This window comes from Marmota monax, unplaced genomic scaffold (genome assembly GCF_021218885.2).
Source record: "Marmota monax isolate L192 unplaced genomic scaffold, Marmota_monax_Labrador192_F-V1.1 WCK01_AAM20220418_F8-fsc00001, whole genome shotgun sequence".
In the NCBI taxonomy this organism is placed as follows: Eukaryota; Metazoa; Chordata; class Mammalia; order Rodentia; family Sciuridae; genus Marmota; species Marmota monax.
The window spans coordinates 33,127,473-33,152,588 of record NW_026693777.1 but is presented as its reverse complement, the minus strand read 5'-3'; the positions used below and the strand labels follow the sequence as shown (position 1 = coordinate 33,152,588).

General features: G+C 39.1%; 1 protein-coding gene across 1 annotated transcript; it reads left to right on the top strand.

The window, feature by feature from the left end:
* The first annotated feature begins 2,555 nt into the window (after positions 1 to 2,555).
* On the top strand, positions 2,556 to 3,527 carry LOC124104539 (olfactory receptor 4K15-like). Its single transcript, XM_046461529.1, has one exon. It carries the CDS (start codon positions 2,556 to 2,558, stop codon positions 3,525 to 3,527), a length of 972 nt encoding a protein of 323 aa, XP_046317485.1.
* The last annotated feature ends 21,589 nt before the right edge of the window (positions 3,528 to 25,116 follow it).

The following is a 25,116-nucleotide window of genomic DNA, read 5'->3' as shown; positions in this document are numbered from 1 at the left end:
CTATTTGAAATTTTATCTTCAAAATTCAGAGGAAAACTTCATGCCAACCCCAATTCTCTTCCATCTTTCAGATTCCTGGGAACTCTGGTTCTTTCGTAGATCACTGCATCCAGCCCTGTCACAGCTCCTTGAACACATCTCATCCTGAGACCCAAAGCCTGTATATATTTCCCTCTTCAAAAATAAGTATTTTCTTGCTTATATCTTCAGGGTTATATCAATGTCTTTCCTGGCACCCAGTGCACAGGAATTAAATTCTTTACAAGTTTTATGACCATGGAATAAAAAATTTTTGGATACCATCCCTTTTTCTTGGATAAGTGGAAGCATTTTGTCAGTATCTCTATAAGGGCCAATGTATCAGTACTGGTGACTAGTCCGTCACAAATGCAATGGAAGAGGAGGGAAGGTGAAATGGTGGGATTAGCCAGGTGAGAAAGTTTCTGAAGTCTCTAACTTTGAACTGGTAGATTTTCATGGGATCCACAATTAAACACATCCCTACTTTACTTGACCCACCAGAAATACCACTTTAGAGACACAGATGGTGGGAGAGGGTGATTTTATAGGACTTAAGTATACTTGAAACCTGAGAGTAACTTAGGAAATCCTGAAGGATTTTATTAATTATCTCAAATTATTAGAAGAAATGAAACAAACTTTATGTTAGCTGATCTAATAATGGGGAATTGAGTCTTCTGTAAGTCAGACAACATCATCTTTGAGAAAGTATAATTATCAGAAACAAAGTACTTACTCTGAGGTGAAATAGTACATTGAGAGTGTTTGCATCTATTACCTGTGATAAGATATTTCATCTATATAATTTTCTAGGAAACATTTTTTGTGTCTCTTTAATGGCAATCATAGTCTCAATTTTATGCCTGCAGACAATGTGCTTTGAAAGGTTAAAGGAGTTGCTCAATTCCATGCATCTGCTTGATAACACAGCTTCAATTTTAACCCAGAATATTTTCCCATTAGATTTATAATTCACTGTGGCACAGGGCTTTTATTGGGTATAGAAGGACTGTTGTTATTACTAAGTAGGAAATCTATTCTTGTTTCATCTAGTAAGGACCATGCTGGTCAGGAAGTAAGGACAAAAAGGCTCATCACCTGTTCCAAAAGAACACAGTTAACATCTATGGACAGTGTTCAGGGTGACAGTTTACACTCTAATTGTTTTAAAACCAGCATGCAGCACAGAACTCTGAGAAAAGGTGACGCTTAAGTTCTCACATAGTGAATTAATGTCAAAAGAATTAACTTATATAGTTTGGTTGCCCAACATCTCATCTTCATTTTAAACTTTAAAACACAAAAGCCTTGATTTAAGATATCTGTCCACATTGACCAACCCTGCCAGTGGCAAAAGGGGGAAGATGTTTACATAAATTTTTATCATTAATGATATCAGATATTACTTTGGAGGAAAGAGAGGCACTTGGCTTTCTTCTTATCACACTCATAGGTATTTAGCATCAGGGGGAAAACTTCAAGAATGGAAATTTTTTAGTAAACAAATCTCAACTATTAAACACTTAAATAATATTTCTATTACTACCAAGTTGTGGAAGGAGAGCTTCTGAAGAAACCAATTCCCAAACAACCATATTAAGGAGATAAGAGATCTTCATGTGTTATAGCACCTGTTCTTTTTCTTTTCTTTTTTTTAAAGAGAGAGAGAGAATTTTTTAATATTTATTTTTTAGTTTTTGGTGGACACAACATCTTTATTTTACTTTTTTTATGTGGTGCTGAGGATCGAACCCAGCGCTGCACGCATGCCAGGCGAGGGCACTACTGCTTGAGCCATATCCCCAGCCCATAGCAGCTGTTCTTTAGAACCCATGAGAGAGCGGCAACAATAACTACTCTCCTTGGTGTATCCTAAAAAAGCAAAGGTAAGTGTCAATCACATCAAGAAGGTCACTACCAGCACCCCAAAAGTTCCTGAGCCTCTCTGTCTCCTTCATTTAGCAGTGAAGAATAACCACTAATTTCCGGAATCATAAATTTATCTTGCTTATTTAAATGATATAATTTTGAATTTATACTTTTGGTTTTAATGTAATGTGAAAATGTTAATTTTATAAAGTTGTATTTGCCTTTGGTAGAACTCATAATTTTTCAGAGTTCTTATTTGATGTGATAAAAAAATGATAGGTTTTTGTCTTCGTAGATTAAAGGTTGGGATTCTGTGATGGCAAACAACCTGTCTGAAGCCATTTTCATTCATCAATTCACTGATTGAACTTCTTCAATTTTATAATTCAATGAATCAATTGGTTGGAGTTCTCTTCTAACTGCCAGACCACCATCCTCTTTTTCCTGAAGAGTTTTGAATTTTTATCTTATTCTGGATCTATTCATTTTATTTTGAGTGCTTCAGAGCTTTTTGCTGTGAGAGGCCTGCAAACACAATATATACAATTGAATAAAAAATAGAATTCTTATTGACTGAGGCAAAATTAGGATGGTGTATCTATGCTCAATTCACCAACCAGACTCTATTTGTCTCCTGCTCCTGTAGGTAGATATAAGCTTTTCCAATGAAAATGAATCATTCTCGGGTGACAGAATTTGTGTTGCTGGGACTCTCCAGTTCCAAGGAGCTACAGCCTGTCTTGTTTCTCATCTTCTCACTGCTCTACCTTGCAATTCTGCTGGGCAACTTTCTCATCATCCTCACGGTGACCTCGGATTCCCGCCTTCACACCCCCATGTACTTTCTGCTTGCAAACCTCTCTTTCATAGACATATGTGTTGCCTCTTTTGCTACCCCCAAAATGATTGCAGACTTACTGGTTGAGCACAAGACTATTTCTTTTGAAGCCTGCCTGACTCAGATTTTCTGTGTTCATCTCTTTGCTGGCAGTGAAATGGTTATCCTTGTATCCATGGCCTATGACCGCTATGTTGCCATCTGCAAGCCTCTGCATTACATGACCATCATGAGCCGCCGTGTTTGTATAATTCTTGTTCTCATTCCATGGTCTGTGGGCTTCATCCATACCACTAGCCAGCTGGCATTTACTGTTAACTTGCCTTTTTGTGGCCCTAATCAGGTTGACAGTTTTTTCTGTGACCTGCCTCTAGTGACCAAGCTAGCCTGTAGAGACACTTATGTGATCAGCTTACTAATAGTTGCAGACAGTGGCTTTCTTTCATTGAGCTCCTTTCTCCTCTTGGTGGTGTCCTACACTGTGATTCTTATCACAGTCAGGAGCCACTCCTCTGCTAGCATGGCCAAGGCCCGCTCCACGCTGACTGCTCACATCACTGTGGTCATACTCTTTTTTGGACCCTGCATTTTTATCTATGTGTGGCCCTTCAGTGGTTACTCAGTTGACAAGGTGCTTGCTGTGTTCTACACCATCTTTACTCCTATCCTAAACCCTGTTATCTACACTCTGAGGAACAAAGAAATGAAAGCAGCTATGTCCAAGCTGAAGAGTCGGTATCTGAAACCTGGCCAGGTTTCTGTAGTGATAAGAAATGCTCTTTTCCTACAATCAAAGTAAACTCACAGGATTGTCCACATTTTAGATTTGTCTGGACATTTCTAAATGTAATTACTGTAATATTAAAGCAAATAATTTTGACTGGTCTAAAAGATTTACTTGAATTAAACTATGATAATAAAAAGTGATAAAATCAGCCTTAGCCATTTAATTACTTTTTTAATTTTGTGTATTTTTCTCTTTTGGTTTATATTTCCTTTTTTTCCTTGATTATGTAAAAACTTTGAATGATTAATAATGACCTTCTCTCCCCCTGAAAGAAGTGCCACTTTGATGTCAACTTTGTATTAATCATAGGCATATATCTCTAGATCACAAAGATAATATATCTATTTACATGTATAATATGATATAAAATATTTTATTTTCCTTGATAAGAACACATTTCACACTGCTCTATATAGGTGATGGTGAATGAAGACAATTCTGCTTGGTGTTGGTGATATTTTGAAATGACATGAATAACCAGCAGAAACTATTTTATTCAACACTTTTGCAAGTCTTTACTCAATGTGTCTACTAAATAAGCATGGTTCATGGAAAACCAGTCACTGAACAAATTTACTCAGAAGAATTTTGTATTTTGTTATGTTAATTTCTGTCTAATACTGATAAAATAATTTGGGGGAGGGGTTCCAAGGATTGAACTCAGGTGCACTTGATCACTGAGCCACATCTCCAGCCCTATTTTGTATTTTATTCAGAAACAGGGTCTCACTGAGGTGCTTAGTGCCTCACTTTTGCTAAGGCTGGCTTTGAAAAACACAATCCTCCTGCCTCAACCTCCCAACTGCTGGGATTACAGGTGTGTGCCATCACGCCTGGCTATCTTTTGTATTGTTAAGCAGTCATCTTGGAGTAGTTTCCCCTGTTCCTGCTCTCAATCATTATGCATACACTTACATGCACACAGTAACCCATTGTGTCCATTATCCCAGTTGTGGAACACCTATATGAAGCTAAATTATGCAACAAATAAACACATCACTTGTGGCAACTTCGAAACAATATTTGAATATTTATTATGTTCACAGAATTGAAAAATTTGGATTTAATGGGTTAAAATTTCACCTTTTACATGTCAAACATTGTTCTTCGGTTTACCATACTAAACCAAATACCTTACCAGATAGGATATGGATTGGGAGACTTTCTATAACAGGCTAGGTAGTAAATATTAGGCTTTTTGAGGTCCATATACTTTCTGTTGTATATTCTTCTTCTTTTTTGTTTTATATCTCCTTATAAATACAAAAATCCTTCTTAGCTTGTGGGTCATACATAAACAGACTATGAGCCATATTTTTCCCTTGGGAGCCATAATTTGCCAATCTTGGCCATAGACCATGAATTTTAGTGGGAGACACAGAAAGCAAGCAGCGAGTAAACAATGTTACATAAATATGTCAAAACATCACCACACATCTATCATCCCAAGAGATTCCTCCTAATGATAAAATATCCCTCCTTTCTACCCTGTTCCCAAATGATCAATGATATATCCTTTGTCAATTAAGACCAGTTTGAATTTTTGGAGTTTTATATAGATGGAATTGTGTCTGTCTTTTCAATCTGCAAAATCATTTTGAGATTCATATGTATTGCTACATATAGCAATTTTTATTGCCAAGTGGATGCCATAACAAATTACTATAAACTTGGAAGCTTAAACATTATAAATTTTTATCTTTCAAGTCTGAGGTAAGAAGTTTAGTGTATGTTTGACTGTCAAAACTCAAGCTATGCATAGGATTGTTTTCTCTGGAGTCTCTAGGGAAAAATCTGTTTTCTTTTTTACAGATTCTACAGACCTTCTGAATTCTGTTGCTTGATGGCTCACTTCCTCCAATCTTTCAGGACAGCAAGACGACCTATCTTTAGTCATCACACCTTTCTCTGTTTTTACTGCATCCAGGAAGAATTCTCCCTTTATAAGGATACACATGATTAGATTGATTCAAGGTCTATACCCCTAATCATAATGGCAATATTCCATTCGACTTTCAATAAACATACTCATAGGTAATGGGGATTAAACTGTATCTTTGAGGGCGACATTAATCTGCCTAGCCTGTGTTGTACATGTATATTACACTTTCTGAATCTACTCACCTGTTGATAGGCATTTCTTTTGCTTTCATTTATTTTTATTTTTATTTTTTTATTTTATTTTATTTTTATTTTAAGTGCAGTTGTTACCAGCATTTGTGTACAAGTTTGTACAAATATTTAATTTCTTATTTTTCATTTTTGGAAAAATGCCTTATACAATGTGTATGTGTTTGCATGTATACAGGTGGATTTTTTTTCAACCTTTGAAGAAAAGCATATTGGTTTTCTAAGTATTCCCCTAGCAGTAAATGAGAGTTTCAGTTCATCTGTTTGCTTCTCAACACTGTGTGGGGTCTGGCTTTTGCATTTCAATCATTCTGGAGGTGTACTGTAATAACTCCACATGGTTATAATTTTAATTTCTCCAATTATGTTGGGATTATTCTATGCTTATTGAAATATTTATGTATCTTCTTTGGTGAAATGAATGTTCAAATCTTTTGGCCATTTTTGATTGGTACTTTGCTTTCTAATTATTAAGGTCTGTGAATTATTTATTTATTAGTTGCTCAAAACATTACAATGATCTTGACATATCATATACATACATTTGATTCAAATGGGGTATGAATTCTTATTTTCCCCACGTGTACAGATTGCAGGATCACATTGTTTATACAGTCACGTTTAAACATACTGCCATACTAGTGTCTGTTGTATTCTGCTGCCCTTCCTATCCCCTTCCTATCCCCCCTCCCCTCCCCTCCCCTACCATCATCTCTCTCTACCCCATCTACTGTAACTCATTTCTCACTCTCTCTCTTTTTTCCCTTCCCCCTCACATCCTCTTATATGTAATTCTGTATAACAATGAGGGTCTCCTTCCATCTTCCCTGCAATTCCCCTTCTCTCTCCCATTCCCTCCCACCTCTCGTCCCTGTTTAATGGTAATCTTCTTCTCATACTCTTCCTCCCTGCTCTGTTTTGAGTCTCCCCCCTTATATCAAAGAAGACATTCGGCATTTGTTTTTTAGGGATTGGCTAACTTCATTTAGCATAATCTACTCTAATGCCATCCATTTCCCTGCAAATGCCATGATTTTGTTATTTTTTAGTGAAAAGTAATATTCCATTGTGTATAAATGCCAATTTTTTTAATTCATTGATCTATTAAAGGACATCCAGGTTGGTTCCACAGTCTAGCTATAGTGAATGATGCTGCTATGAACATTGATGTAGCTGTAACTCTGTAGTATGGTCTTTTTAGGTCTTTTGGGAATAGTCCGAGAAGGGGAATAGCTGGGTCAAATGGTGGTTCCATTCCCAGCTTTCCAAGGAATCTCCATACTGCTTTCCAAATTGGCTGCACCAATTTGCAGTCCCACCAGCAATGTACAAGTGTACCCTTTTCCCCACACCCTCGCCAGCACTTGTTGTTGTTTGAGTTCATAATGGCTGCCATTCTTACTGGAGTGAGATGGTATCTTAGAGTGTTTTAATTTGCATTTCTCTTATTGCTAGAGATGGTGAGCATTTTTTCGTGTATTTGTTGATTGATTGTATATCCTTCTCTGAGAAGTGTCTGTTCAGATCCTTGGCCCATGTGTTGATTGGGTTATTTGTTTTCTTATTGTTTAATTTTTTGAGTTCTTCGTATACTCTGGAGATTAGGGCGCTATCTGAAGTGTGAGGGGTAAAAATTTGTTCCCAGGATGTAGGCTCCCTATTTACCTCTCTTATTGTTTCTCTTGCTGAGAAAAAAAAACTTTTTAGTTTGAGTATGTCCCATTTGTTGATTCTTGATTTTAACTCTTGTGCTATAGGTGTCCTATTAAGGAATTTGGAGCCTGACCCCACGAGATGGAGATTAAAGCCAACTTTTTCTTCTATTAGATGCAGAGTTTCTGGTTTGATTCCTAGCTCCTTGATCCATTTTGAGTTAACTTTTGTGCATGGTGAGAGAAAGGGATTCAATTTCATTTTGTTGTGTATGGATTTCCAGTTCTCCCAGCACCATTTGTTGAAGATGCTATCTTTTCTCCATTGTATGCTTTTAGTACCTTTGTCTAATATAAGGTAGTTGTAATTTTGTGGATTGGTCTCTGTGTCCTCTATTCTGTACCACTGGTCTACCTGCCTGTTTTGGTACCAGTACCATGCTGTTTTTGTTACTATTGCTGTGTAGTATAGTTTAAAATCTGGTATCACTATACTGCTTGTTTCACTCTTCCTGCTTAGAATTGCTTTTATTATTCTGGGTCTTTTATTTTTCCAGGTGAATTTCATGATTGCTTTTTCTATTTATTTCTATTTATTTCTAATGCCGTTGGGATTTTGATAGGCATTGCATTAAACCTATAGAGTACTTTTGGTAATATCGCCATTTTAATGATGTTAGTTCTGCCTATCCATGAACAAAGTATATCTTTCCATCTTCTAAGGTCTTCTTCTATTTTTCTCTTTAGAGTTCTGTAGTTTTCACTGTATAGGTCTTTCACCTCTTTTGTTAGGTTGATTCCCAAGTATTTTATTTTTTTTGAGGATATTGTGAATGGGGTGGTTATCCTCATTTCCATTTCAGAGGATTTGTCACTAATATACAGGAATACCTTTGATTTATGCATGTTGATTTTATATCCTGCCACTTTGCTAAATTCATTTACTAGCTCTAGAAGTTTCTTGGTGGAACCTTTTGGGTCTTTTAGGTATAGGATCATGTCATCCACAAATAGTGCTAATTTAAGTTCTTCTTTACCTATCTTTATGCCTTTAATTTCTTTCATCTGTCTAATTGCTCTGGCCAGTGTTTCGAGAACTAAGTTGAATAGAAGTGGTGAGAGAAGGCATCCCTGTCTTGTTCCAGATTTTAGAGGGAATTCCTTCAATTTTTCTCCGTTTAGAATGATGCTAGCCTGAGGCTTAGCATAGATAGCTTTTACAATGTTGAGGTAAGTTCCTGTTATCCCTAGTTTTTCTAGTGTTATGAACATAAAGGGATGCTGTACTTAGTCGAATGCTTTTTCTGCATCTATTTAGATGATCATATGGTTCTTATCTTTAAGTCTATTGATGTGGTGAATTACATTTACTGATTTCCGTATGTTGAACCAGGCTTGCATCCCAGGGATGAATCCTACTTGATCATGGTGCACAATCTTTTTGTTATGTTTTTGTAGCTGATTTTCCAGAATTTTATTGAGGATTTTTGCATCTATGTTAATTAGAGATATCGGTCTATAGTTTTCTTTCTTTGAAGTGTCTTTGGTTTTGAAATCAGGGTGATGTTGACCTCGTAGAATGAATTTGGAAGAGCTCCCTCTTTTTCTATTTCCTGAAATAGCTTGAAAAGTATCGGTATTAGTTCTTCTTTAAAGGTTTTGTAAAACTCTGCTGTATACCCATCCGGTCCTGGGCTTTTCTTGGTTGGTAGCCTTTGATGGTTTCTTCTATTTCCTCCATTAATATTGATCTGTTCATGTTGTGTATATCCTCCTGACTCAATCTGGGCAAATAATGTGATTTAAGAAATTTATTGATGTCTTCACTATCTTCTATTTTATTGGAATATAAGGTTTCAAAATAATTTATAATTATATTCTGTATTTCTGTAGTGTCTGTTGTGATATTGCCTTTTTCATCCCGTATGCTAGTAATTTGAGTTCTCTCTCTTCTTCTCTTTGTTAGCATGGCTAAAGGTCTGTCGATCTTATTTATTTTTTCAAAGAACCAACTTTTAGTTTTGTCAATTTTTTCAATTGTTTCTTTTGTTTCAATTTCATTGATTTCAGCTCTGATTTTAATTATTTCTTGCCCTCTACTACATTTGCTGTTGTTTTGCTCTTCTTTTTCTAGGGTTTTGAGATGAAGTGTGAGATCATTTATTTGTTGGTTTTTTATTTTTTTGAGGAATGAACTCCAAGCAATGAATTTTCCTCTTAGAATTGCTTTCATTGTGTCCCATAGATTCCGATATGTTGTGTCTGTATTTTCATTTATCTCTAATAATTTTTTGATTTCCTCCTTTATGTCCTCTGTAACCCATTGATCATACAGTAACATATTGTTCATTTTCCAAGTGATGTAGGTAGGATTTTTCCTTGCTTCTTTTATCGTTGATTTCCAGTTTCATTCCATTATTATCAGATAAGATGCATGGCATTATCTCCACTCCTTTATAATTTCTAAGAGTTGCCCTATGGCATAATATATGGTCTATTTTTGAGAAGGATCCATGTGCTGCTGAGAAAAAAGTATATCTGCTTGATGATGGTTGATATATTCTATATATGTCAATTAAGTCTAGGTTATTAATTGTGTTCTTGAGGTCTATAGTTTTTTTATTCAACTTTTGTTTGGAAGATCTGTCCAATGGTGAGAGAGGTGTGTTGAAGTCACCCATAATTATTGTGTTATGGTCTATTTGACTCTTGAACTTGAGGAGAGTTTGTTTTATGAACATAGCAGCACCATTGTTTGGTGCATAAATATTGATAATTGTTGTGTCTTGTTGGTTAATGGTTCCCTTTAACAGTATATAGTGTCCTTCTTTATCCCTTTTGATTAACTTAGGCTTGAAGTCGATCTTATTCGATATGATGATAGCCTCCCCTGCTTGCTTCCAAGGACCATGTGAGTGGTATGATTTTTCCCAACCTTTCACCTTCAGCCTGTGTATGTCTTTTCCTATCAGATGAGTCTCCTGAAGGCAGCATATTGTTGGATCTGTTTATTTAATCAGGTTACCAGCCAATGTCACTTAATTGGTGAGTTTAAGCTATTAATGTTTAGGGTTACTATTGATATATGGTTTGTACCTCCAGTCTTGTTTGTTTGTTTGTTTGTTTATTTATTTATTTATTTATTTTTAAAATTTGGTTTGTTTTTCCCTCTTTGATTAGTTTTCCTCCCCCCCTTTACCGAGGTACCTCCCACTGTTGATTTTGGTTGTTATTTTTCATTTCCTCTTTGTGTATTGTTTTGCCCAAAATGCTTTGCAGTGCCAGTTTTCTGGCTGCAAATTCTTTTAACTTTTGTTTATCTTGAAAGATTTTTATTTCATTTTCAAACCTGAAGCTTAATTTTTCTGGATACAATATTCTTGATTGACACCCATTATCTTTCAGCTGTTTGAAATACATTGTGCCAGGATCTTCTCGCTTTCAGCGTCCCTGATGAAAAATCAGCCGTTAACCTAATTGGTTTACCCCTGAATGTAATCTGCCTCCTTTCTCTTGTAGCTTTTAATATTCTCTCCTTGTTCTGTATGTTGGATATCTTCATAATAATGTGTCTTGGAGTTGATCTATTGTGATTTTGTATGTTTGGCATCCTGTAGGCTTCTAGGATTTGGACATCCGTTTCATTTTTCATGTCTGGAAAGTTTTCTAAAATTATTTCATTCAATAGATTGCTCACTCCTTTAGTTTGGACCTCTATACCTTCCTCTATCTCAATGACTCTTAAGTTTGTTTTTTTTTTTAATAATATCCCATATCTCTTGGATATTTTGCTTCTGGTTTCTTACCAGCATTTCTGAGTTGACTAGACTCTTTTCGAGATGATATATTTTGTCTTCATTGTCTGATGTTCTGACTTCCACTTCATCTACTCTACTGGTAATACTCTCATTTGAGTCTTTAATTTGGTTTATAGTTTCCTTCATTTCTAGGATTACTGTTTGACTTCTTTTCATAATGTCTATCTCCTGGTAGAGTTGTTCTTTTGCTTCTTGAGTTTGTTTATGTAATTCATTGTCGAAGTGTTCTTTCATTGTTTGCATTTGCTGTCTAATGTCCTCTTTATGATTCCATTCCATCTGAGTCAGGTATGCCTTGAGTTCTTTATCTGACCATTTTTCTGATGCCTCTAGGTTCTCCTGTAAATTTAAGCTGTCCTGCATTGTTTGTAATCCTTTTTTCCCTTGTTTTTCATGATGCTCATGTTACTTTCCAGCTCTGTTTGACTGCTGTGTTACTATTTTCTCCTATAAATTTGTTTTGGTTTTGTATATCTCCGGGATCTCTCCTTTGTGATGGGAGACTATGTCTAGAGATGTTGGGTTTATTTTGTAATTTAAAGCAAATTCATTCATTTCATAAAAGGCATATGGATTCTGATGGTGTACAGCGATCTGCGGTTTGGTATTCGGACTTTATGTTTAGGTTGGGTGATGTGATGGTATGGTGGTTAGTATATCTTAGCTACCTTGGAAGATTGCTCTACTGAGGGGGGATATTAACAGGAGAATGGACCAGAATATTTGGGGATATCTAGGGACTTGGGAGCGAGCACTACAGACAGCCTTGGAACATTCACCTATTTGCATTTAGTAAAAATAGGTAGAATAAAAGAAAAGGGAAAAATAAAAATTTGAAAAGGAAAAAAAAAAAAAATGCAGTCTTGGAGTTCTATTATATTCTCTTCCAGTATGTGGAGCTGTGCCCTCTGGGCCAAGCTTCTGCCCTCAATACACAGGAAACAATCTCTGTGAGGTGGCTCCTCTTCCCCAGCTGGGCGGTTCTCTAATCCTGGTCGCCCAGGGCCCCTCCTGGTCTCCAATCCCCCCCACCCTCCCACCCGGCTTCTCCTGCCAGCCAGGCCCCACTCACTGGTGCTGTTCTCCACAGATCTAGCTACACTCCGGGCCTGCAGCCCCCTGGATGCCCTGTTCTCTTGAACGACTGGGCACTCTCTCTGTTTACCATTCACCCCGACCCTGGTAGCCACGTCCCCAGGAGCTGGTGAAAAAAACCTCAGCTGTCACCGCTGGTGGGAGGGGGAGTTGGAGGTCAGGTGCCCCTCCTGTTTCTCTGGGCTCTGATAATCATGCCCACGGAGAGCTAGGGAGAGATTTTTGAGATTTCCCAGCTGTATGGATATGGTGGGGTGAGGGTCACACACCTGTTGTAGCTGATTTGGCTGGGAAGTGATTCCATCCACCGAACTGTGATGACGTCTGTTCTCTGCCATGGTGGACACAGGTCTCCTTGCCAGGGTATCCGATTGGAAGGGTGGGTCTGGTCTGTCTCTCCTAAATCACAATCTCAGACCTCGGTCCCCTGGCCCATGGAGGCTCGGTTGGCACCTCCTCAAAGGTTCCGAAGTTTCGTTTCTCTTTGCCGCTGGAGGGTCTCCCGTAGGGCTGAGTTGCTGCGTCCGCTGCGGCAGGTCGCCAGTCAACCAGCCAGTACATCCGTGTGCGGGGTGGCGAGCAGGCTGCCACCTCTGAGAAGCTCAAACTCCTCGCTTAGGTTTCACCTCAGCCCAGCTTTGTTGGACGTTCCTGAGCAGACAGCATCCAGTCGTTCTGAAGTCTCTCTCTGCCAGCGTAGCTGAGGAGGTCATGGGAGTGCTTCCTCCCCACCTGCCACCATGTTCCTGATTGAATTTTTTATTTTGATTAAAGTTCTTTATCAAATATGCTTTTCAATTATTCTCTCCCAGTTTGGGGCTTGTTTTTCTTTCTTTGCACTGTGATTTTAAAGGTAAAATTTAAATTAATTTTTAGCATAATTTATTAATTTGCTTTTTAAGCAACAGTCTTTTTGTATCATATGTAATGTAAGAAAATTTTCACATAATCCAAGGAAACGCAAGTCCTCCCCTTCATTTTCTTCAAGAAGCTTTTTAATTTTTGATTTTACTGTTTGGTCTGATGTCAATTTTGAGTTAAATAGTTTACTTTGTGAGGTGTGGGTCAAAGTTTTTTTTTCTTTTTGCTTGTTTTGATTTTGTTGTTTCCTGCTTAATTATTCTAATATCATTTATTTAAAATGATATCTTTACCTTTTTGTACTGGCCGGTATTCAATTGGCCATTTTCTGGACTTCACCAATCTATTTGCCTATATTTAAATTAATCTCATATTATTTTGATTACTAAATCTTTATAATAAGTTTTGAAATCAGATAGGTTTAGGTCTCCAATTTTCTACTTTTACAAAATTTTATTGTTGTGATTGTTTTTCTAGGTCCTTCACATTTACAAATAAATTCTAATAAGTTTTCCAATTTCTATAATAAAACCTGATAAGATTTTATTTGGGATTATATTTAAATTATGGATTAATTTGGGAGGATCTTAATAATATTTAATATTTAGGTTCCAGAACAGAAATTCCATTTCTTTGGAATTTCTTTCATTTCTATCAGTGATGTTTTCTTTTTCTTGCCTAATTTCTCTAAGAATTTCAATATTATGTTGAATAAAAGTGATGAGGGTGGGCATTCTTGTCATACTCCTGATCTTAACCAAAAAGCTTTTAACTTTTCACCATTGAATATGTTAACTTTTGTGTGTGTGTGTGTGAAATGTGCCCTTTATTGTGTGTCTAAATGCTGAGAACATTTTGTGGATTTGTTTTATCACAACCAGATATTTGATTCCATCAGTTTGGTGGGCATTGTTAATGTGAACAGTCCCTTGGCAGAAGGTGCTGTAGGTAGAATTGCAAAGAAGTGGGGCAGGTGTAGTTCTTCTAAGTTGCTGGTGCTGGTTCAAGTCCACAGGGAGGACTATAGCCACTGGACCTGCAACAAGTGCATAGGTGTCTCCTCAAAGTGACCTTTCTCAAACTTGGATTTACCAGGATTTCAGAAAATTCTACTAGATCTCAAACCCCACCAAAAAGCTCTTTTTAAATATTTATTTATTTATTTATTTATTTATTTATTTATTTATTTATTTTTGTGAGTGGCTGTTAAATGTTTGTTTCTGTGAGGAGATGTGGGCTGGGGATCTTTTATTATGATATTTTGATGACATCACCAGTGACAGATATTTTTAGCAATTAGATTTGATTGTCATTTGATTGTCATATTTTGCATCTCATCTCATTCTGCTTGGTGTTTTGCTTGTTTATGTGTTTGTTAGTTTGATTAAGTTCATCATTCATGCTGGATATTTGTGATGCATTTGTCCATGGGCTTTCACATGCATGGAGTCATCTATCCACTAACTTTGTATCATACAGAATGCTATGGGAGTCACCTTTAGTTTTAAAAATTCTAGATAAAAAGAAAACAAAAGAATAGGGTAAAAATCTCCAATACTTTCCCATATTTACTCCCAAATAAAGCAAATATTGGCCTTTTACCATGGCTGCTTTAGATCTTCAAAAATATATGTCATATTGTTGATACTGTGGTCATATCTAATATCAATTCTTGACATTTTCTATTAGCTCCTCCTCTTATATTACTTTTAATTTATTTTTATTACTCAGATAGTGTTTAAATTTTATTTTATAGAAGTATATACATACTTGATTGTTACTAAAAAATTGATTATTTTTCAATTTATTTCATTCTTCAACATTGTTTTTAAAAATTTTCAAAGTGTTCACACATGAAATTTAATATTAATTAATTATTAATTGTAATCATTGTGGAATATTTTATTGCAGTGAATATTGTAAGTTGACAACTCCAACATATGAACACATAGATTGTTCCTATTATCTCTTCTTATGTTCAAGAAAATGTTGCAATGAACACACTTGTACTTGTTTTCTTGTGTATATGAACCTTATTAGAGAATATACAAAGAGTTGAATTTGCTGAGGGAAAAGAATCCAATCTTTATTTTCTTTATAGTTGATTATTTACAAGTTATAGCTGAACTTCCAGAGTGAGAAAGACCGAACCTAAAAAAGTATTATAAAAAATGTACTCTAAAAAAACTGTTGATGTTGCTAAGGCAGTAGAAAATTTGTATTGGAAAATAAATGAGAGAATCTTAAAATATTTGAAAGGCCATCATGTGAAGGAGTAGATTTTTGTTCTATTAAACTACAAATGGCAAAACCAGTTGAGCACTTTAACAATAGAATTTACTGGTGTGAAATAGTAATTGGAGGAAACCACCATGGGGCTTGATGATCACTCACAGGATTGGATAACTGTTTAATGACAGAAATTTAGGGCTCAGAAATTCTTTACACACCAAGTTGTAGTGGATTCAACTAATATTTTGCTTCAGATTTACAAACTATTTGGTAAAAGATATTTTTAACCCTGAAAAAAAATATTATCTGTAATTATTCCCTCTGCAAGGAATTTCTCATTTATCCAATAAAATTCGTTTCCTGGCATCATGTTGTAAGGCTTTACATCACATTGACTTTGTGTATTGCAATGGTTGTTTATATCAAAGAGGAATTCAGTGCTCACTGGCAGGATGTGAAGGATTACTGTAGCAAACCTTAGTGCCAGAGACCAAATTAAAATGCATCAGGTCAAGAGTATACAGAAAATCCATTCATTATAGAAATTTCCTAGTGAATGGAAGTTTGGAAGAATTAGAGATATAAAGACTAGGAGATTTACTAGATTGTATAATTGTAGAGGTGTTCACGTTCACTTTGAACATATAGCATTTAATCTGAATACATAAATAATTAAAGTAGTGTAAATTAACATCAGAATTTGGTCAAAAGGAGATCACTGGCAACTCCATCTGGAAAAGGTAAAGTTCTATTTTCTACTTCTCTGTCTATAGGAGTCTTCTACTGCCTGGGTGAGGAGTAACCCTGATGGGATGCACTTAGAATCTGAGAAAACTGTGTTACAACTGTACTCTGTCCCTTCTCTACCTGTTAGTGCTTTCTATTCAGTGGGTGTTTAGGCACTTGCTAAACTTTTTATCTATTACTAAATTCTGGTAGAATGAAGACAGGGAATGATATTCTAAGACTAGTAAGATCAGGGGGATGACTTTTATTGCCATTTGCTTCTAGTCTTCCAGGAAAGCAAGTTTTATAATTTATGGAAAAGAACAATTATGTATACTTATATTTTTATTGTCTATGATCATATTTTGATCTTGATGATAATGTAAGATTATTTTGCTAGATATCAAACTTCATCTTTACCAAGAAATGAAAGATTCTCTTAAGATGTATTTTGAATTCTGAAAACACTCCATGTTTGATGTACACTGACAGTAACTTAATAATCAGGTAACCGAGAAGCTGCTAGATATTCTATGGAGAGTCTAAGATAATGTGACTGAATTCTGATTTCCAAATGTTCTCATGTGTAGCTGCCTTTTCACTTCAAAGTTTAGAAATGAAAATATATTTTGAAATAATCTATACTTATTTCCTATGCTAGCAACTGGACTACTACTATTATTTTTTTCTTAGTATGAATTATAAACCATAATTCTTAAGAAGAAAATGAAATAAATTGATCTGATCTATAACATTTATATTAATAGATAGGAAATCAATGTGGAGAGAATTTTTTGTTATTTCTTTCATTTTGATGACCAACATATAAAAACCTTATTTTAAATTATTTATTAGAATGATAGATATTGTGATAAATTAGGAAAAGTTTCTCAGAGATGCATAATAGGATAATAAATGATAATACCAATTTGTCTGTTATCAAATAAACACTCAGAATATTTTGTCTCTCTCCTTCAGCTTTTCCCCAAACCACCCCTCCAATCCACTCCCCTATGCACACATGTATCAACACTCAACTACAATTCATTGACACCAAATCTCCAAATAGCTTCTAATCCATTGCTGTTTTTCCGTTTGTCTTTTGCTGAGGACAATGATGCTCCAGAGAGCTGAAGGGATACACTTGTGTTCAGTGCCTTTAACTCTATCCAGAGGATTCCAAAGAGTTGTTCTCTTGGCAGTGTGGAGAGTATGAGGCATGGACAAGGAGAAACCTGTGTTTTCCTGGCTTTTTACTCAGTCAGAAGAGAAAATAATGTCACTCACCTCTCACTTTTTTGTTAACCTACACAAGTTTTGTATTCATACAGTCTATCAACTGTTGTCCAAACACCTGACACTAAAAAGTGATTGATGCCTGAGTTTCTTTGATAAAAAAGGATGAATTTCCCTGTTTTATTTTACATATCCTTTCCATCACTTTACATTTAATTGATTTGCTATTTGAAATTTTATCTTCAAAATTCAGAGGAAAATCCCAATTCTTTTCCATCTTTCAGATTCCTGGGAACTCTGGTTCTTCCTTAGATCACTGCATCCAGCCCTGTCACAGCTCCTTGAACACAGCTCATCCTCAGACCCAAAACATATATCTATTTCCTTCTTTAAAAATAAATGTTTTCTTGCTCATATTTTCAGGGTTATGTCAATGTCTTTCCTGGCACCCTGTGCACAGGAATTAAATTCTTTACAAGCCTTATGAGCATGGACTAAAAAAAAATTGGACACTATCCATCTTTCTTGGATAAGTGAAAGCATTTTGTCAGTATTTCTATAAGGGCCAACTTACCAGCACCAGTGACTAGCCCACCATGACTGCAAGAATGGGGAGGGAGAGTGAAATGATGGGATTAGCCAGGTGAGAAGTTTCTGAAGTCTCTAACTTTGAACTGGTAGAATTTCATGGGATCCACCATTATATTCATATCTACTTTATTTGACCCACCAGAAATACCACTTTAGAGATACAGATAAGTGAGAGGGGATGATTTTATAGGACTTCAGTATATTTGAAACCTGAGAGTGACTTAGCAAATCCTGAAGGATTTTATTAATTCTCTCTAAATTATTACAAGAAATGAAATAAAATGTATTTTAGCTGAACAAATATGGGAAATTGAGTCTTCTGTAAGTCAACAACATCATCTTTGAGCAAGTATAATTATCAGAAACAAAGTACTTATTCTGAGGTGAAATTATATATATATATATATATATATATATATATAATTTAAAATATACGTAAATTATATATATATATATATATATATATATATATATATATATATATAATTTACATATATTTTCTATTTCCTGTGATAAGATGGAGGAGGTAGTCCACTCTACCCAGGGTGCAGTGGGGAGCTTATCCGGACACCCAGGTTAAGGGGCTCTCCACCCTTAGGGGAGAGTCCTCTTTACCATTTGTGCAATGATATAGGAGCTCCCCCCTGATACCCAGGTTATAGGGGTCTCTCCCCAGGAAGGGGAAGTACACTGTACCCTGGGTGCTATGTTATAAGATATCCCCCAGTCACCTAGGTTAGAAGGATCTCTCCCCTGGAGGGGGAGTCCTCTCCAACCTGGTGGCGATGGTATGCGAGCTCCCCCAACATCCAGGTTAAAGGGGACTTGCCCCTGGAGAAGGGAGTCACTTATACCCAGGGTGCGAAGGAATGTGAGATCTCCAGGTTAGTGGGGTCTCCCTCCAGGAAGAGGGACTCCCCTCTACTCTGGGTATGAAAGTATGCGAGATCCCCCCGAAACCCAGGTTATTGGGGTCTTCCCCTGGAGGGGAGAGTACCCTCTACCGTGGGTGCGATGGTATGCGAGCTTCCCCTGACAACTAAGTTAGAGGGGTCTCCTCTTGGAAGGGGGAGTCACCTCTACCCTAGGTGCAAACGTATGCAAACTCCCCCAATTCCCAGGTTGGAGTCCACCCTGCCCTGAGTGCGACGGTATGGGAGCTCCCCTGGACAACCTGGTGTGAGGGGTCTCCCCCCTGGAGGGAGGAGTTCCTTCTACCCTGGGTGGAATGGTATGCGCGCTCCCCAAGACTCCCAGGTTAGAGAGGTCTCCCCCCTTGGAGGGATGAGTCTCCTCTACCCTACTCTGAGTGCAATGGTATGCAAGCTCCCCCCGACAACCAGGGTAGAGAAGTCTCACTCCTGGAAAAGGGAGTCTCCTCTACCATGGATGGAATGGTATGCGAGCTCCCTCCATCACGCAGTGTAGAGGGGTCTCACCCCCATAGAAGGAGTCCCCTCTATGCTGGGTGCTGTGGGGAGCTGCAGCCTGACACCAAGTGTAGAGGTGTCTCCATCATGAATAGAGGAGTTCCCTTTAACCTGGGTACGGTGGGGAGCTCCACCCGACACCCAGATTAGAGGGGTTTCCCCCTGGAGCCTGGCGTCCTCTCTACTCTGGGGGCGATGGAAAGTACACCTGGACATCCAGGTTAGAGGGGTCTCCCCTTAGGAAGCGGCTGTCCCCTCTACCATGGATGCAGTGGAGAGCTTCCCCCAATACCCAACTTAGAGGAGTCTCCCCCATGGAGGAGGGGCGACACCTCTAACCTGGGTATTGTGGGGAGTTCCCCCAGACACTCAGGTCAAAGGGGTCTCCTCCATGGAGGGGGGAGTCCCCTCTACCATGGGTGTGGTGGAAGCTCCTCCCTACACACGTGTAAGAAGGGTCTCTCCTTTGGAAGGGGGAGTCCCATCTAAAATGGGTGTGGTGGGGGCTCTTCACGACACCGGGTCAGAGGGGTAAACACCTTGGAGCGGGAAGACCCTGCTATTCTGGGTGCGGAAGGGAAACCCCTGACAACGGGATCAGAGAAATCTACCCCCTGGAGGAGGGAATCCACTCTACCCTGGGTGCGGTGGATGCTCCCCCCGAAACCCAGAGAAGAGGGGTATCCCCCCTGGAGGGAAGAGTCCCCTCTACCCTGGATGTGGTGGGGGCTCTCCCTGACACCCAGTTTAGAGGGGTCTTCCCCCTGGAGGAAGGAGTACTTCTACCCTGGGTGCGATGGTAAATGAGCTCACCCCCACATCCTGGTTAGAGGGGTCTCCCTCCCGGAGGGGGGATTCCTTCTACCTTGGGTGTGATGGGAGCTCCCAAAACCCAGGATAAAGGGTTGTCCCCTCTGCAGTGGAGAGTCCCCTCTACCCTGGGTCCAAAGGTACACAAGCTCCCCAAGACACACAGGTTAGAGTGTCTCCCACTTTGAGGGGGGAGTCCCTTCTTTCCTGTGTTTGGTGGGGAGCTCCCCCAAAACCCAGATTAGAGATGTCTTCTCCCTTCAGGAGGGATTCCCCTCTACCTTGGGCAAGATGGTAGATAAGTTCCCCTTGATACCCAGGTCAGAGGTGTCTTCCCACTGAAGGGGAGATTCCGCTGTACCCTGGGTGCAAGGTGTGGGAGCTCACCCTGACACCCGGTTTAGAGGGGTCTCCCACTGGAGGGGGGAGTCCCCTCTACCCTGGGTATAGTGGGAAGCTTCCCCTGACACCCAGGTCAGCAGTTTTCCCCCCTGGAGCGGGGTGTCCCCTGTACCCTGGGTGGGGTGGGTGGCTCCCTGAGACACCCATGTCAGGGGGTTCTTTCCCCTGGATGGGGGAGTCCCCTCTACCCTCTACCCTGGGTGTGGTGGGGAGCTCTGCCCAACACCCAGGTCAGGGAGTTCTCCCCCCAGGAGGGAGAGTCATCTGTACCCTGCGTTCAATGGGGAACTCCGCCCATCACCCAGGTCAGGGTTTTTTTTTTTCCTCTGAGAGCCAAGTCCTCTGTATCCTGGGTGAGTTTGGGAGTTCTCCCCAATACCCAGGTCAGGGGGTTCTTTCCCCTGGAGGGGGAGTCCCCTGTTCCCTGGGTGTGGTGGGGATCTTCCCCCGACACCCAGGTCAGGGGGGTCTCCCCACTGGAAGGGGGAGTCCCCTCCGCCCTGGGTGTGGTGGTATACAGACTCCCCCCAACACCCAGGTTAGAGGGGACTCCTCCTGCAGGGGGAGTCCCCTCTACACTGGGCACTGCGATGCTATATGAACCTCCCCACCCCCGACACCCAGGTGAGAGGGGTCTCCCCCCCTGGAGGGGGGAGTCCTCTCTACCCTGGGTGTGGGGGGAAGCTCCCCCAACACACACCCAGGTTAGAGAGGGGTCTCCCCCTGCCTTCCAGGACTTCCTCTCCCTGCTGGGTATTAAACTGTACCTGAGTGACACCAGTCAGAGAGAGGCCAGTGACTGGGAGAGGCTGTGCTGGACAGGCCCAGCTGTGTAGAGGTTTTAGAAACTAGAGACTCTAGGCCCATCCTTAGGTAGATTCAGAATAAAAATACTGTCCAAAGAGACACACTTCCTACCTAATGAACTCCTGCTGTCCCACACATTCTTTCCTATACTTGGATAGATTTGTTTGAGGCCAACACCTGGGCTCCTTTGCATTGCTCTCCCTGGATACTTTCCACTTCTCTGCCCAGGAAAAGAGACCTTCTCTAAGGCTCTGATGTGAAGTCCACAGCACAGCTCAGAATCAGAGCTCTGTCTCCCACCCCATGCAGTACTCCTCCATCCTCTATTCTCTCTTCATTCTGTCTACTGTTGAACAAGGGAACCAAATATTTATGATGGCCTGTAAAAACAACATCAATTGCCTATTAGTAAGTAAACAAGGAGCCTTTAGTAAGTGATAAGTCTTACATTTTTCTGGAACAGAAGTAGAAATAAAATCTACCAATCTGAACACTCAGTACTCCTAGGACTCAGTGGTCATGAGACAGGGTTAAAGGTCTGCATGTTTCTGGGGAGCCTGTCAACAGGAATACATGGATTTGACCAAGAGAAGCTTCCAGGGCAGGTGATTGCCTAGTTGCTTCACAGCATGGTTTTCTCCTGAAGCTGAATTTGATTTCTTCTGTGTCAGGGGCATGGTTCCAGGAAGGTAGGAAGGTAGAACTAGGGATAGTTCTATGGTGTCTGGGCTTTAGGCAAGTGTCTGTGTGGAGGGAAGGCCCAATATAGCAGCCCCCATAGCCTAGAGAGCAGTTCCCAGTGGAAATGTAGACTATCCCACCAGGGGTCCTTCCAGCTGAATACAGAAGGGGAGTACCTTTGGTCCATAATCTTCTGATATCAGTGTCAAAGGCAACTGGGATCTTAGTGTCATCTCTGCAGATTCCAGAGCCTGCTTCACCCAGGAGTGAATGGTCCATGACTTTGGCCTCTAGGTCAGAAGAAGCAGTGGCAGGGCTGAGAGAGGAGGCAAAGGATTAAGTGGCTGCTCAGCATTTGGTGTTTATTGATGACACTCTTGCACAATCTCAAAGTAGAGTTCATTATGTTGGGTGATAATGGTACTCGTGGAGTCAAACTGCTTCAGATGGTTGGGTCTGACGAACTTCAGTTGAAAAGCAAGCATCTTCACTCTACTGTCCTATATAGGAAGAACAAATTAAAAATGAAAAAAGAAAAGCAATCATCTTGGATGCAATTATAATAAATCTATTTGGTATCAGTTATTAATTAGATTAAGATCAAAATATTTCACAAAGGCTTACTTATCATGAAATGTCAGACTCTCTGTTTGCTTTGTCTATGTGATATCCCATGTTCACAGTGCTTCTTCAGGGCATGTACTTCTGCTTCTACAAAGGCTTAATTTATTATCCCAAATCAAACCATAGGTAATGCTGCAACTGAGTCCTCCGTAGATTTAGATAGGACTGTTTGGAGAGAAGATGGAGATCAATTCTTCAGTCTTTTTTTTTTAAAGAGAGAGGGGGAGAGAGAGAGAGAGAGAGAGAGAGAGAGAGAGAGAGAGAGAGAGAATTTTAATATTTATTTTTTAGTTATCTGCGGACACAACATCTTTGTTTGTATGTGGTGCTGAGGATCGAACCCAGGCCGCTACCGCTTGAGCCACATCCCCAGCCCAATTCTCCAGTCTTGACAGGAATTCTCAGCTACCTGTTTTGTTTCTCTATTGATGAATTCCTAAACTATAAGGACTAAGGGGAAGAGAGAGGTTGGTGGAAGGAGAGGGATGGGACGCTATAGACTTTTTATATGAAATAAAAATATATGGTTAAGATTTACATTTTTGTCTCAACCTTTAATAGATTGAAGTGTCATTTAAATTTTCTAAGCCACAGCTGGTAGTCATTGTTTAATCTGTGAAGTGAGAACAAAATTGTTAATTTTAAAAAGTAGGTTTCAGGATTTTAAGTATGCATAAGTCAATCAGACACAGTTGTGGCACACATGTGTAATCCCGGCAATGAGGAGGCTGAGGCAGGATTGAAAGTTTGAGGTCAGGTGAGTGACTGAAGGAGACCCTGTCTCAAAGTGATAAAAAAAAAAAGGCTGGGGATGTAGCTTTGTTCTAGTGACCTGGCTTCAATTCCCAGTAATGAAGAAGAAAAAAGGAAATATGAACAAAGTAACAGTTCCTGGGACATAATACAACAAATAACCTTTGTAAAGGTCTAATCATTCTTACATGATTATACTATTATCCTAGAAGCATAACCCCAATGAAGAACAGATGCATAACTGTGGCCCTTTAAAAATCTCCCTAATGTAAAAGAATTTTTCACGTCCTTCTACGAGAGCAACTTTATTGGTATTTTCTTTTTGAGACAGAGTCTTTCTAAATTTCCCAGGCTTTCTACAACTTGAAATCCTCCCACCTCAGGGGAAATCCTCCCACCTCAGGCTTCCAAATTGGTGTGATTACAGGTATAATCCACGGTTTCCCAGTTATCAGAAATTGGTTATAAAAAAATTATCAGAAGCATAAATATATTTGCATCTTATAGGAACACACTCTATTCTGTTTAATGATCCTTCAGTGTCATCAATTCTGCATTATTATTCACTTAAGCATATACAGAGTGCTTACCTCAGCCAGCTGTTATGAAAAGAGCCACAAGTATGGCATGTTCTCTCTCAAATGTGGAATTTTATAAACACAAAGTTTACTTGAATGTAGAGTAGGGATTATTAGGGTCTAGGAAGGAGTGAGGAGAAGATGGAAGCCAAGTTAGTGGAAGTGATCAATGTCCTCTGTATGAATGAAGATAAAACATGAACCCCTTCAATGTTTGTTGTAAATATCTGTCAATAAATGAATTTTAAAAGCACTACAAAAAAAGATGAATAAAACTAATTTTTTCCTCTCCTGTGGGAGCAGGCGCAGAATTCTGCAGTCCTAGAGCTCTACCCGGAAAGGGACCACAGTGTGTGGGGAAATTCCCCACCTTTGGAAAGCCTTGAGCAGGCAAGGACCCAATCCACTTACCTGAGGGTTGCTGAGCAGGATCCTTAAAGTCACAGAAATGACTTCCTTTGTGTATAGGATTGGAGACTTCTATATAAGCACCTATCAGGTCTTGGCATCCTAAGCTACTGCAGATGAGGTCTTAGTCCCAGGAGATCAGTGCATGCAAAAGTACAGAAGGGAAGAAGAGCCTGCTGGAGGCCATATGTGCCCCCCAATAGTATTCCCACAGTCTGCTCCTGCTTTTTTGGTCTCTGAAGCCCATTTCTGTTTCAGATCCACTGCCCTATGGTGCCAGCCCCACACAGGAGCCCTGCAGATTTATACCTTCCTTGTTTGGGCTGGGTGCAATTATAATAAATCCAATTGTTATCAGTTATTAATTAGATTAAGTTAAAATATTTAACAATGACTTACTTATCATGAAATGCCAGTCTCTCTGTTTCCTTTATATATGTGATATCCCATATTCATAGCACTTCTTCAGGGCATGTACCTCTGCTTCTATAAAGGCTTAATTCATTATCCCAAATTGGCTGCCTATGAACTCAAGTATGGCTTCCTTCCAACTTTGAGGCTCTGCAGCCCACTGGAGTTTCCTGCAGGGGGCCCTCTTGGTTCTATACCTGTCTGCCTTGTTACACCTTTTTCAAGTGACAGTAGTTACCTTTTTGTTACTAAAAATTATTATGGGACCAATTGTCCTTTTTTATATATTGATTTTTTTAGTTGTATTTCGACAAATACCTTTATTTTATTTATTTATTTTTATGTGGTGCTGAGGA